The sequence below is a fragment of the Antechinus flavipes genome, chromosome 3 (assembly GCF_016432865.1).
Source record: "Antechinus flavipes isolate AdamAnt ecotype Samford, QLD, Australia chromosome 3, AdamAnt_v2, whole genome shotgun sequence".
NCBI classification, from domain to species: domain Eukaryota; kingdom Metazoa; phylum Chordata; class Mammalia; order Dasyuromorphia; family Dasyuridae; genus Antechinus; species Antechinus flavipes.
Genome location: NC_067400.1, coordinates 316,303,974 through 316,318,125, shown reverse-complemented (window position 1 = coordinate 316,318,125; position 14,152 = coordinate 316,303,974). Strand labels below are relative to the sequence as shown.

General features: G+C 40.3%; 1 protein-coding gene across 1 annotated transcript in view; it reads right to left on the bottom strand.

The window, feature by feature from the left end:
* Positions 1-933: 933 nt before the first annotated feature.
* STXBP5L (syntaxin binding protein 5L) overlaps positions 934-14,152 on the bottom strand; it is a 430,479-nt gene continuing 417,260 nt past the window's right edge. The window contains exons 25-27 of the mRNA XM_051990611.1: positions 11,301-11,412; positions 9,570-9,790; positions 934-7,509 (exon numbers count right to left, since the gene is read on the bottom strand). Coding sequence (XP_051846571.1) covers positions 7,468-7,509; positions 9,570-9,790; positions 11,301-11,412 — 375 coding nt within the window. The 3' untranslated portion in view covers positions 934-7,467. The remainder of the gene's footprint in view (positions 7,510-9,569; positions 9,791-11,300; positions 11,413-14,152) is intronic.

Genomic DNA, 14,152 nt, shown 5'->3' with positions numbered 1-14,152 from the left:
TGATAACAGCATTAAGAATAATTGCGGGCATTTATGTGTAATGCACACTGTGTCAGGTGCTGTGCTAAGTGCTTTACAATTATCAGCTAATTTCAGTCAACAACCCTGGAGTAAGTCGTAGTAATATCTCCATTTGATAGTTTATGAAAATGAGGTAGACAGAAATTAAGTCGTTTCCCCAGATCCAGGGCTAGTAAGTGCCTTAGGCTAGACCGGAACTCAGCGTTTCCTGATTCCAGCCCTGCATCTGCTCTACCCACTGTGCCACCCAGCTGCTCCACTTCCTTCAGAAGCTGGCCCACCTTGTCCAGAGATTCAGAGGTGGGGTTCCTGGGGAATGAGCTGGACCCGCCGCTCTGTTCTGCCCCTCCGCCCCATCTCCTCTTGTGGGACCAGGCCTTTTGCTTCTTTGCTTTTTATCATCCCTGTCTTCCTTATTGAAATGTCAGTTCTTTGAGGACAGGGGTTACCTTTTCCCTTGTATTTGTATTCCCAGGCCTGACTTACAGTTCCTGGTACAGAGTGAGGGTTTAATAAATGTTTGTTAACTTACTATAAAAAAGGTATAAAATTTCCACCTTGATGGAAAATGGGTCTTCTGTATTTCTGTGATGAGGTACCATCATCATTCTCCCTGTTTGTTTGTTTTTTTTTTATAATAATGAATTAAGTGGATGAGCATTTTTATTTTTTTCTTTTAAAATCTTTTTTTTTTTTTGTTTGTGATGTGATTCCAACCATCTCTGAAACAGGCCTAAAATAAACCACACTTTTCTCATTTCACAGGAAGCCTGAATATCTATAGTGAACATGTTTCAGGGTTGAAAGTCTTTCTCACACGTGTATTAAGTATAATAGGAAAGCACGACTCCTGCACACTGACCAGTCCATAACATAGGTATTACACATTTTTATACAGAGAGCACATCTATGTACAAACATATACAAGTTTATTGATCTCTCTACAGACTACAAGAATTCTGATAATTATAGTCACACTTGCTGAATGCAACAGAAAAATAGTAATTTTTCATATTTTGAAAAGATGCAAAAATTCTGAAGATGAAAGAAAAGTACATCAATTGTGTCATTGGTTTCTTAATTTTCTAGAGTAAAACATCACATAGATACTAAAAAGTCTAGGTTCTTGGGATTTTCAGTCCTACGCACCACTATCCATCCAACTCCACCGGGTCTCCTTTTCTGGCTTATACAGTTGGGAAGAGGGGCAGTTACGGGAAGAACGTCAGGGGCACTGATGAACAGAAGGTTGCTTTCTCATCTTGTCTCCTGGCACACTGCACTTTCCATGGCTCTGAGGTTCCTAATGATCTCGGCCACTTTGGGGAGGGGTGGTGGCTCTCATGGGGGTCATTCAGACGCCACTCGCCATGATAGACTTTTCTTCATCTAGAGCTTAAAGTCCTGCATGGTAAGGGGTCACTCACTCCTGTGGCTGCCGGGGCAGCTCCTGGCTAGTCCTTCCGCCCACCTAGGCCAGTTCCCTTTCCTCTGCTCTTCCTTCTGTCTTGTCTAAGACCAAAGTGAGGAGGGTCTCCGAGGAGAGGGCTGGCCTGAAGTAGCACGACAAAGCCGAGGCGTGGGGTTCTCTTCTCTTCATCTCCCGGGGCGTCCTGTGTTTGGACACCTAGGCTGGCACTTGAACCAGCAGCCTTCTGGGAGCATCTCGCACTTTGACTTTGTGACAGTTTGATCACTTCTGCCCATCAGAACATCTCCTTGGTATCTGTCTCCTGTTTTCATTGACCTGTTCTACTAATTAATAGCAGAGGATTTGATAACCTCACAGTTGCTAACAAGTCACCCTTCAAGAACAAATTGGGAGCCAGTGCTTCCTTTCAAACGAATGTCTAGAGGTGTGAATTCTAGGCTCTGGCAGGCAGAGACCTCAGGGTACTCCCCAAAGTGCACAACACAGGCTTTCTATTCCGCCTACCAATAGGGTGGCTGCAAATGGGGCCGGTAGCTTGGACCTGGGGAAAGAGGGAGCTGGCAATGGGACCAGTTATGGGTGATATACTGGCAAGAATCTCCTTGCCTCGGTTTGCCGTCTCCCTTCTCCCACATTAGAGGTCACAGCCCCCATATAAAGATACTCCTGATTTCCCTCAAAATAACAGGTTTCCTCAGTGATTGCAAGCCACGTAAAAATTTTCCAACATTCTCTCCCCAGCTCACCTTACTTTTTCCTGATCATTATGCACCTATTGTTATATATATTTAGACATCACTATATGAGTGTGAACTTACATAATGTTATACCTTCTGCAGCTAATAAAGCCTTGCATCAAATATGTACAGTTCTGTCAGCTTTATGGTTAAATCACTAAAAAAAGGAAATAAACAAACAAAACTTTCGCTCTCTGAAGGGGATTCCCAAGGAACAGGAAACCCTGGGCTACCATGTTGGGTGCTGTATCTGGGTCTGTATCAAATCCTGTATAATATGATAATGTGAGTGCTGCTTTCCAAGGACTAAAAACAAATAAATGAACAAATAGGCCCCAAACAATGAAAAACACATGACTAATGGTCAAGTTTATTGCTCATATCAAATTGTAACTGAGAGAATAAATCCTGTATTCCTCTCCCACTGTTTTGTGGGCTGTTAGAAAGTCTGTTTTCTTCAGGAGTACTATGTGGAAATTACTTCTTTTGAGACCCAGCCTGGAGATCAGGTCAATAACTAGACAGAAGGCTAGAATTGCAGCTGCCTCTTGTGATGCTACATTTGGGCAGTTCTCACAGAAACTTAGGCACCAGGAATCTCTTCTGACGTCCTGGAAAAGGTCCCATTTTCTAAAGGAAAGATATGTTCACCTAGGTCAACACAGGAAAACAAGTGTTCAAAGAAAAACCTTAATGAACATCATTTCCTTTGAGATTTCTCTGGATGATAGGAACAATTTTAATACAGTAAATTTCTATTAATTTTGATTCCACTGATTAGGAGTTTGTTGATTGAAGTTTACTTCCTGCTTTAGGAAAGGGTTTATAAATAAGATTTCATGGGAAATCACTTGAATACTTAAGAGAAGACTTATCAAGCACTGCAGAAGCACTGGGTCTACTTTTATATGATCTACTAAAATACAAATTATTCTTAACTACTCATTAAAACAAAAGCATTAAAGAACACAGCTAAGTAACACTTTGTTAACCTTTTTCTAATTAATATACATTACATACTCTTTAAAGATACTCTAGAATTCTGATATTTGAGGAATTCAGGCAGGTTTTCTCCAGAATTAGGATGTATAGTTTCTCATATATGAAATATCAGGAATGATTTACTTATGAATAATTTAGCTCAGGTCTACAATATGTGTGTGCAAGATGCATTCTTCTTAGTAATAATTAGTTTCAGCCTGCACCTATGCACACATTATAATAAAATAAAAATTCTTCAAATGGTATAGTGTAACTGAACTCAAACCTTTTGGGTGGTTACACACAATGACACTGTTGTTCATTGAATTAGGTGTTATCCCATTTAGTTAGAGAATAACTTTTCTGAAATGTAGGTTTTTTGTCAAAATATGAACCAAATATTGAAAATTAACTTAAGTATTGAAACAATATGTCACTGGCCACTAGTGTGGAAACAAAATGAATTTCTTTTTCTTTAAGGCATGGAGAAAGAGGTCAATTTAGGCCAGTTCTAGAAGAAATAAAATGCAGGTGAAATACTTGCTAATCAATAGTCTTGAGGCTGGAGTTTGGTCGTTTTTTTTTGGCCTCATCACAAGAGATTTTTGCACAATATTGAGCAATATTGGGAAATTGTTTACACTGTGATTAAAAGGCCAAAATGGCATTGAGTAGAGGGGAAAAAAGCAATCTGTGATCTGCTCAGGAGATTTGAGTGGTCCTGATGGTCCCTTGTTTAATCTTGAGAAAGTAAGTTGACCTCCCTGGGTCTCAATTTTTAAGTTATTAAAAACCAAAATGTGAGGGGCAGCTGGGTGGCGCAGTGGATAGAGCACCAGCCCTGAAGTCAGGAGGACTTGAGTTCAAATGTGACCTCAGACACTTAACTATGTGACCCTGGGCAAGTCACTTAACCACAACTGCCTCAGCAAAAAACAAAAAACAAAAAAAACCCCAAAAATCCCAAGATGTGATGAACATAGATAATTACCTGTTAATTTGGGGGCAGGGTAGGAAGAACTAGCTTATATGCTCTGTCCCACCGGGGCGAGGAGTAAGGATGACTAAGAAGAAAAAAAAGCTGTTGTTTTCCTTCACTGCGACTCTATAAACTTCAGGGAGCTGTGATATCAGGGGAGGAATTTTAGCCCCATAGAGAACTGAAACTGTGGACTGGACAGATTTTTCAGACTGGAGAGCTTTAGGTGTCAGGATCTTTACAGGCAGTTCAGCACTATATATTACTCTGGGAATTAACTTAGTAAATAACCTGGAAAACTGAAAATCCTTCCTAGCCCTTGAGGTTACTCAGCAGCAATGTCTGGTTAAAGGAGTCATTTCTCTAGACACCATACCCTAAGTTGTCAAAAACAGGACTGTGAGGGAGGGACCCGTTCCCTGGGCGGTCTCCAAGCACATTGTCTGAAACCCTGGCAACGTGCCCAAGGCTAAGCCGCTGGTTGACCTCTGAGGATTAGCAGGCGAGCCAGTGGCCACGGGGATGTGGGGGAGATGGACGCTCAACCTTGGAGGAAATGGTCACCTTGCCACACTCCTTCAAGGACACCATCCTGGCCACATAAATAGCCACTGCACGTTGCTGCCGCCTGGAGAAAGAGTAGCATGAAGGCTGGATCGGTTCCCCCATCAAAATAGGTATTTTATTTCATCATAAAATGAAAAGTTCAGACTTTAAAATTATAGTTTTTGCTGAAGCATTTTCACCACTAAATTTGTACAGTAATGTTGGTTGACATTTGGATGATTTCTTTTGGGGGAAAGCTGGTGGCTGACATTTTCAGTTGTACATTTACAAAGTACCTCTTATTTCTCTTAGTCAAAATGAAAAGTGTATATGGATTTCCACATCTCCAACTTAGATAATTTAGAAGAAAGCCAGGAAAACCAGGTCCTTGACCTTGATGATATAGATGCTGCATTACAGCTGCCAATCCACAGCACAGACTTGGATTCTGAGTTTCCCAAATAGTTGTACTATTTACAATTCACTCATCTCAGATGTATGTCGTCCCCTGATCTGTCCCATCAAGGCAGTTCATTGGTTTGGGGAGGTTCTAAGGAGTGCCCACCTTAAAAATCAGGAAACATTTCAGGATAGAGGCAAATAATATGACCTGAAATTACTGCCTCCTTCAAACATCTCAATCCTTGACAAATTTTACAGCGTTTGTAGAAACTCTGTTGCATAGGAATTCATGGGGCATCCCCACTAAGAAACTAATTTGAAATCTCACTTTCTGGCTGTGAAAATGACTAAGCGTTAGAAAAAAAGAATTAATTCTTAAGAAGAAATGGTAATTCTGTTTTTGCAAACACAATAAAACCTTGATTAACCAGACTCACAACTAAGGCAGTCCCTTAATTAATTAGCATTTTAGAAATTGCATTCCACTTTTAGGAGAGGGGAAAAAATCACAAGCAAACTGATGGAGAGTGAGGATTTAGTTTAAAAAAATAAGCCATTTTCTGGAGGTTAAAACAGACTCAATCCATTATACAGGCAGCTGGATCTGCCATTAACTCTCAAGATTGGTATGAATATAGATTTCATTATTTTTTCCCACCTATCTTGCATAAACTAAATGAGGCCTATCACTGATCTTATTTTCCTGTGTACATAACCTTAGTATTTTTTTTTTTTCTTTCAAAGACATCTCTTTTGGGGGTTGGAATAGGTTTTGGTCTTTATAGGTTCAAGACTAGTCTAAAATGAGGTTAACTGATTTTGGGTCGCTTCCCTCCTTTGAAACCAAGCTTCCAGACCTGAATTTGATGACCTCTGGAGCCCCTTCTTGCTCTGACATTCTGTAATGATTGCTGATGGTTCAAAAGATGACCCTGAGATATTTAACAGGTTTGATTATGAATTCTGGATGAAGCCTTTTAGTTCATCTAGTCCAATCTATGCTTCTGATAGATGAGGAAACTGGGATGCAGAGAGAAAATGAGTCATAAGTTATAAAGAAGTAAAGCTGGTCTTTAAATACAGATTTTGGGACTCTCTCCTCTAGAGCATGGCTTACAAGGTCCTCAGTCTTACCTTTGTTCAGTATCACCTACTAGCAAGCGCTTTTCAACCACAAGTATTGAAACAAAGGATTTTTTTTGGTCAAAGCTTCAGCTGGAAGATTGGATAAACCAGGATATCCATCCCATTCCTCAAATACTCTGGTTAATCAGTGTTTTACTGAATCCCACAAAACAGATTGGTTAGATCTTTGAAAAATGGCATTTGGGGTGGTCAAGAGCTATTAAGGACAAAGGGCCTCCTGGGTTTTATTTGTCACAAGGAAACAGGTACCAGGACACAGAATATTTTACACATGAAACAACTGCTGGACAAGTTTTCACTTGCTGACCTTCTAAAGCTAGTAGAGTGGTAAGATAGCCCAGGCTTGTTCTCCAAAACCACCACTGGTTCCCAGCAGAATTTACAATCCAGGCTTTTAAAACAATACGGCTCCCTTTATTAATTTCCTACTGAAAACTCACTGCTCATCCTGAGAAAACAAATGAGTTTTAGTAGGGGATTATTTCCTGCACTGGACAATGGCTGGATGTTACAACTCAAGAACTCTGAATGCAAAGGCTTTATGGAGTGAATAGAATGTTAACCAGACTCTTGCCCATAAAATGTCAATAATGTCATAAGTTCCATGAAAAATATAAGTTACAGATGAGAAAGGAAGTCTGGTGGTTTTTTCCCCTTAGTTGACCCCTATAGCAAATAGACTTGAAATGCATGGGCATCTTCTAATGCAGATTTTTTTTTTTTTAATTGTAGAATTGGGCTGATCTTTACTAGTTTGCTTTGCTTACCATAAATCTTTTTTTTTTCTTCTGTCACAACATGCTTTTTTTTCTTTTCCTCATAAGATGTTAATTTATCATGCAAAGGTTTTTGTTTTTTTTATTAAGTGCATTAATGTTTTAGTTTGTACAGGATATTTTTAGCCAGAAAGACTCCCCGTGGTTCTTACACAGAATGCCTCAAAAAAACTACATGCCGAGATGACAGCTCCATTCCACTTGGGAGAAGGCGAGTTTACAACAGAATCTTGGAATGGACACTAGAAGACCAATCTAAGTTGGGGGTCCAGTCTTTGGATTGACAACCTCCCCTGTTTAAGTCTCCCTTGTGGTAACCTCAGATGAATCACTGTGAAACATTTCACAGAAGAAACTGTGGCTTCTAGCAGTTGAATGGTGATGCTGGGAATAAATTATTTCCCTGAAGGATGATTTCTTAGTGCTGTTGCAGTCTCTGTAGCAGCCTTAAAACTGGTACCATTTCTTATCCTTATATTTCAGCATCAACTACAAAAGAAACAAAATGTCAACAAGTCAAAGAATTTTAAAACTCAAGAGGGGCATCTGGGATCCAAAAAAGAATCTTTAAAAGGGCCCTTCAGAATCTGCATATATTTTACTAAGAGATGAATCACAATGAATCAAAACATTACAGCTGATTTTATTTTGGGAAATAACTGATGCTAAGAAGAGAAATTTAGAAATTATCCAGCTTAGCTTTTATGGAGACTAAATCTAAACAGTAGGATTTGGGGACAAGGTTTTTTCCCTTTCCACCACCACCTGCAACCTTCAATGAGATTGCTTTCAAAATTTGCTGTTACATTCAGGAATGAAAAAGGAGCTGGTTTCCTCTTTCCTTCATGTCCCTTCTTCCTGCTCCACTCCCCTTTCTGTCCTTTCCCCATTCCTGCTCTTTCCTCCAGCTGGTATTTCTCTCACCTTCTGTGTCAAGATCCAGGATTTGCTAAGAGTGCTTAGCTCAAGTGAGGGAATCTCAGGATATGAAGCACAGAAAAGATAAAGTGTAGGCATAGGAGGTAAGAGGTAATTATGTAATAAGATTCACTTTAAACTTTTTTATAAAGTAATTTTTAATCACAGAGAATGGCCATCTCCATGGAATAAAGGCAGGCATTTCTGTTTTGTGAGTAGCCAAGTAACAGATAATGGTAATGGAAATTCTGAGCATCCCGCTAATGGAGGGCAGGGGAAGAACAGAGACCACGGGCCAGCTGAGATGTTTTATATGTATTATCTTGTCTTGCTCGAGCAATATTTTTGGGGCTTTTTTTGAGGTGTTCACTTACCTTTAGTCTACATGTCATTGCTTCAAGCTCCTGACCCTTGGAGTTGAAAGACCTGACTAGTCTTTCCAATTTCATCTTTGCCACATTGGGCCATGATTTACAATTACTTTTCCTACATCAAAGAGAGGGGGATTTTGCCACAGAGTTCATTGTTTAAAGGAGAGATTCTTCACCAGAGGTCTATGGACCTTCAAAAATGGATAAATTCCAGGAGATCCATGAATGTGGACTGGAAAAATTAACATCCTTATTTTTACTAACTTCTAAGTAAAATTTAACATTAAGGAAAAAAACACAATTATTTTGAAAAGAGATCCATAGGCTTTATCAGATTGCTAAAGGGACCTACAATATAAAAAAATGTTAATCTCTGGTTTAAAGTTGGAAAGTAATTGCCTCATGTGCATACATAGGAAATTGAAGACTGTCCCCTATCCTAATTCCAATTTCATCCCACTACCCACTGAGATGGGGGACGGGGGGAATGGATTATTCTCTATACTCCACAGGAGAAACCCTTTCCTTCCCTTTCTATAGGAATATGAACCCCTCTCTGATCTATTCTATGACAAAGTTTAATGAGCTCTTAGTTTTTTTTTTTTTGTTGTTGTTCTTTTTTATGAAATTACTTTTCAAGAAATCACAAAGGAGCCATAAAAAAATGGAGAGAACCCAGCCCAGTTACCTATACAAAACTTGTATTTCGTGGGTCTTTACAAGGGCTGGTCCGTTTTTCAGATATATTATTGAACCTTAATGGACTCTCATTTCAGGGCGTTTCAATAATCACATTCAGAGTTTTAAAAAAAAGTAAACTTGGACAATTTTAGTATTTTAAAAAGCCCTGCTCCCCAAATAACTGGCCGATTCTGTTATTTATGCAGCTTTCCCCCGAGGTAGATGGGGAACGTGTTCTCCCTTTGCCGATGATGACACTTAACGCGGGATGACTCAATCTTTCTGTTCCCGCCTCCGTCCCCCTCCCCTCCAGCTCGCTTCGCTCGGGGCGGAAGTGCCAGGGGCCGCCTACGCGCCTCGGGAGCCTCCGGAGGCGGCGGGGCGCGCGCCCGGGCCGGGAGTGGGCGTGGCCCTGAGGACGGACCCGCCCCCCTCTGGGCCCCGGAGGCTCTTTCCTCCAGCCCGCGGGGAGAGCTGCCCTGACCGAGCGGGGCCGCCCTGGTGCAGTGCAGCCCAAGGAGGGGAGTGGCCGCTCGCTGGGGGAGCCGAGCGGCGGCAGCGCCGCTCCCCGGGCCGTACCTCGTGCGCGTGTTTGGAGAAGGCCTCCGCGCTGGTCATCATGCCGGCAGTCTTCTCCTCGAGCTCGCCCAGCCGCTGTCCCCGCTCGTCCAGGGCGATCCGCGCGCGCGTCAGCTCTCCCATCACCCCTCCGGCGGCTCCTTTGACTCCTTCGATCCCCCCCGACCCGGGGATATGCTGGGCGAGGCTCTTGGACGCCTTTCCAGCCGAAGCCTCCCCAACTAGGGATTAAAACCACAACTGTTTAGAATCCACCGCCAGAACTTTAAATAACCGGCCCGCGCCAAACTCGAGGGTGAAATTCTGTCCTTTTAAAACTTGAGGAATTGAGGGAATAAAAACACACCATCGTTGTTAATGTCACAGCGCGCATTTATGCTTAAGGTTTGAAAAGCGCCGGATGTTCTCTCACATGATCATCAAGGTATTTCAGGTAGCTTTATCCCCATTTTACAGATGAGGAAACTGAGGCTTACAGTGGACTTGTTACTGATTTTTTTTTCTGACTAGAGCAACATAGTAATGACTCGTGTAATCGTTTCTATGGAATTAGAGAATTCTACATTTGGGGGATTCTGAATAACGTCCCCCATCTCTTTGAAATTTCATTTCTCCTGGTTCTCTTTCTAGTGCTGTCTCAGCGACAGATTTTTAAAATCGGTTGATGGATTTAGAAAAATATGGAAAGACAAGCTTATGAAGGAAGATCTTATCCACCTTCAGAGAAAGGACAAACGAATATCTTACATAGGTGCATTTGCATGCATGTATATATATGTATATGAATACAAATATCTAGCTGTGTGTGTGTGTGGGGGGGGGTATATCTCCACTCTTAATTAGAGCCTTCTTGGAGGAGAAAGGAGAAGAAAAGAGAAAAAAATGAATAAAATAAAAAGTTTTCAACAGAGAACAAAAGAAAACCTGCAAAGAGGGACTGCTCTGAAATTCAATGTGTAGTATTATATAGTCTTTTTTGAAATTTATGGAAATGTATCGTTTTATTTTTTTCTGCTGTGTACATGGCAAGGTTTTTTCTTTTCCTATTTTATATTTAAGTTTGAAATAGATAAATAAAAGAAAAAAGTAGGATTCATCAAAAAATGGCTATTCTATGTTATTTTGGCACTGAGAATTCTGGGTAAAGCAGTAGTGATCAATACTACATAAATCCGATACCTCATTTCCAAACATTAAAAATATTTCATTACAAAATGCTCTATCCAGTTTAGAAGTCACTGGATAGGGTGCAAGGCCTGGCACTAGCAAGATCTGAGTTCAAACCTGGTCCTAGACACTTACTGGGTATGTGATTCTGGGCCTTGTGTTCCTCATCTATAAAATGGGGATAAGAGCAGATATCAGGGAATCGTGGGGATCAAATGAAGTGAAAATTGTAAATGCTTAGCACAGTGCATGGCACAGAATAAGTTCTATATAAATGTTGTTATTATTAGCTATTACATAATTTCACATTTGCTTATTATTTGTGTGAATTATAGGAATCGATTATATTTTGTCTGTCTCTATTGCACATTTAAATTTTCAGAAGAGAATTCATTTGTTCAAGATTCAAAAGGTATTTGTATCAGTGGATATGTAGAGAAGCAACTAAGATTTAGATGAGAAGTCAAAAACCTACTCTGCAAAATCTTTGCATTTAAAAAAAATTAACTCCCACTAAAAATGCTCCATTATGTTTCATGTTGCATGCAGGAAGAATTTACTTACATAACTCTTCTCTGTCAAATGTTTGTCCACTTCCACCAAACAGTCCCTTGAGGAAGCCTCTGTTCTGAGCTTCAGGTGTTTCTACTGGAGTAAATAATTCTCCTAGCATGTCCTATACCACATTCAAAGAAAAAAAAAAAAAAAAACAACACGATGTGAGTGGTTACTGTTGCAAAAGTATTGCTCCCTAAAATCACTATTGTGTTGGATGAGTGTTAACTCTCCCTGGCCCACACTGCACAGCCAGGCAACCTTCTATGTTCCCTCCAAGGCCTCACATGCCCTTCACTTGTATTTTCCCTCTGTTAACCATCCTCTTAATCACTGATGTCCCACAAAACCTAGTGCTAGGGCTTCTGTTCTTTTCCTTTTAGGGTCACTTATTTGAGGAGCAAATCTATTCATCTTATTTTTACTGATGAGTGGATGATTCCTAAATCTGCATGTCTAATCCTAATCTCTTACCATGTTTCCATGATCATATCTCCAGTTAAATTATCTTTTCAATTCCTGAAACCAAACATGTTTGAAAACAAGCTTGTTGTTTCTTCTGTTAATCTGCCACCCCTCCCTACCTCCCATCACTCCCATTACTGCTCTAGCAGCTTCCTCTTTGCTGTGATGGGTACTACTAAACTCTCAGTTCCTAGGCCTTAGAACCTTGTCGTTATTTTCACTTTACACTTTTCTTCATTCCTTAGGTCCAATTGTCAACAGTTTTTGCTGATTCTTGCTCATGAAAAAAGGAAATTAGATTTTCTTTTCTATTTCTACTTTCATCTCAACTTGATACATTCCCTAAAGCATTAATCTTTTGTATGTCAGGTAGTCCCAAGTAATTTTTTACTTGTTAAGTTCTTTAGTTTTTTCATTCCAATATATTCTATAAACAGTTGCTAGAATAATCCTAATTCAAACACCACTTAAAATCAACAAATTAAAATTCACAGGCTTCCCACAAAGCAGAACAGATGAAATAAACTGGGATAGTAAAGTTAACAAATATCCCTCTCCTCCCATTTAGTATGCAACTTGGGGGGTATCTGGCCCTGCTCCTTCCTTTTCTTAGAGATTGAGAAGCAGAAGATGGTGATTTTTCCTCTGAACACTGGATGAGTGGGAAGATGCTGATTTGGACAGAGGGCACACTCCCTGGGCACTATGGGAAAAGGGCCATTTATACTGACTCACTATGGTCCTTGTGGAGTTGGAAATCCTAGTTTGAGTTGTCAAGAAGACAGCCTTTCCTTAATACCACAAGTGACACTTTGAGTGGGAAGATCTGAGTGTGGGACTGTGGTATACAAAACCAGGTTTGAAAAGAATAGAACGATTGCCTAGGGGTGTCTTTGAGCTGCTATGAGGAGTACTGGACAGAGAGCTAGTGGTAAAGCCAGAAAGAAATAGGTTCTAGTCACATATCTGACATATGCTGAATGAGTGACTGAGCAGGTCATTTCTCTCAGGTCTCTAGGTAATTCTCTAAGATTAAATTGCAGAGGATCTGCAAAGTTTCCTTAAGAGGAATTTTCTATACAAAAGAAACCACAGATCTAGACTTTATTTTTAGTTACGTATTTAAGATAGGGAGGTCAAAGTGTGACTTAGTAGTAGTTAAAGAGTTGGCTTTAAAATCAGGGAATTTTAGGTTTCTGGGACCCAGGGGACAAGTCCTTCAAGCTCTTAGGGCTCCCCTGGAAACTTTCTAAAGCCACAACTTTCAGACCAAGTGCTCATTTGCAGTGGCAAAGGGAGCTTCTCTTTTGTGACTTTCCTTTGCCAGTGCATTCACAGATTCATTCAATCCTTCATCCCACCCGTACCCAACTTCATGGCATCAACTGCTTCAATTTGACTTAATGTAGATAAAATGAAAGGTATTAACTTTATGCCATATAATTGCCAGATATTAATAATAAACATTACAGTAATGATAATAATCTTCATGAATGTCTCTTTGAACAAAGTACTTAATCTGATACGCAAACTCTAACAAAGCAATGGGTCATGACATGAACTTGTGATCTAGTGAATAGACATATTAAAGTCTAGGCTGGGTAGAGAGATTCAAAACTGGACCAGGGACCTTAGAGATATGTTATTCCTAACCTCTTTCTCAAAGAGGAAATTGAAGTACAGAAAAGTTAAATACCTTGTGTAAGGGGTTCTGGAGCTCATCAGTGAATTTGGTGGACAGAGTACTGGGTCTGAAGCCAGGAAGGCTTATTTTCCTGAGTTCAAATCTAGCCTCAGACACTTCCAAGCTGTGTGACCATGGGCAAATCACTTAACCCTGTTTACCTCAGTTTCCTCATCTGTAAAATGAGCTGGAGAAGGAAATGGCAAATTCCTCTAATAGCTTTGCCAAGAAATCCTCAAATGGGGTCATGAAGAGTCATATATGACTTGAGACAACTAGACAACAAAACTCTTGTTTCTAAAACTACTGCCATGTGTGCTCTGCCCCAAACTGTCTCAGCTAGTAAAAGAAGAGCCTAGAACTGGGTCATTGGTCTTTAAATCCAGTGATCTTTCCTTTATACCAATCGTCCCCTCTATGTCTCTCATTCTTTCTTCTTAGCTCTCTACAAAATGGCTTCAGATATGATCATTGCACTGAAACTCTTCTCTCCTAAGTTATCAGTGATCCCTCAATTGTCCAATTTGACAGCTTTCTTATCTCCATACTCTACGCCATTGGTCCCTCTTCTGTATTCGCTCTTCTCTAGGTTTTTACTACACAGCTGTCTCCTGCTTCACCTATCTTTTTCTTTCCACTTACTAATCAAAGGTGTCTTTCAAGGTTCTGTCTTGGGCCCTGTTCCCCCTTTTTTACCATCTCATTTAGTTAC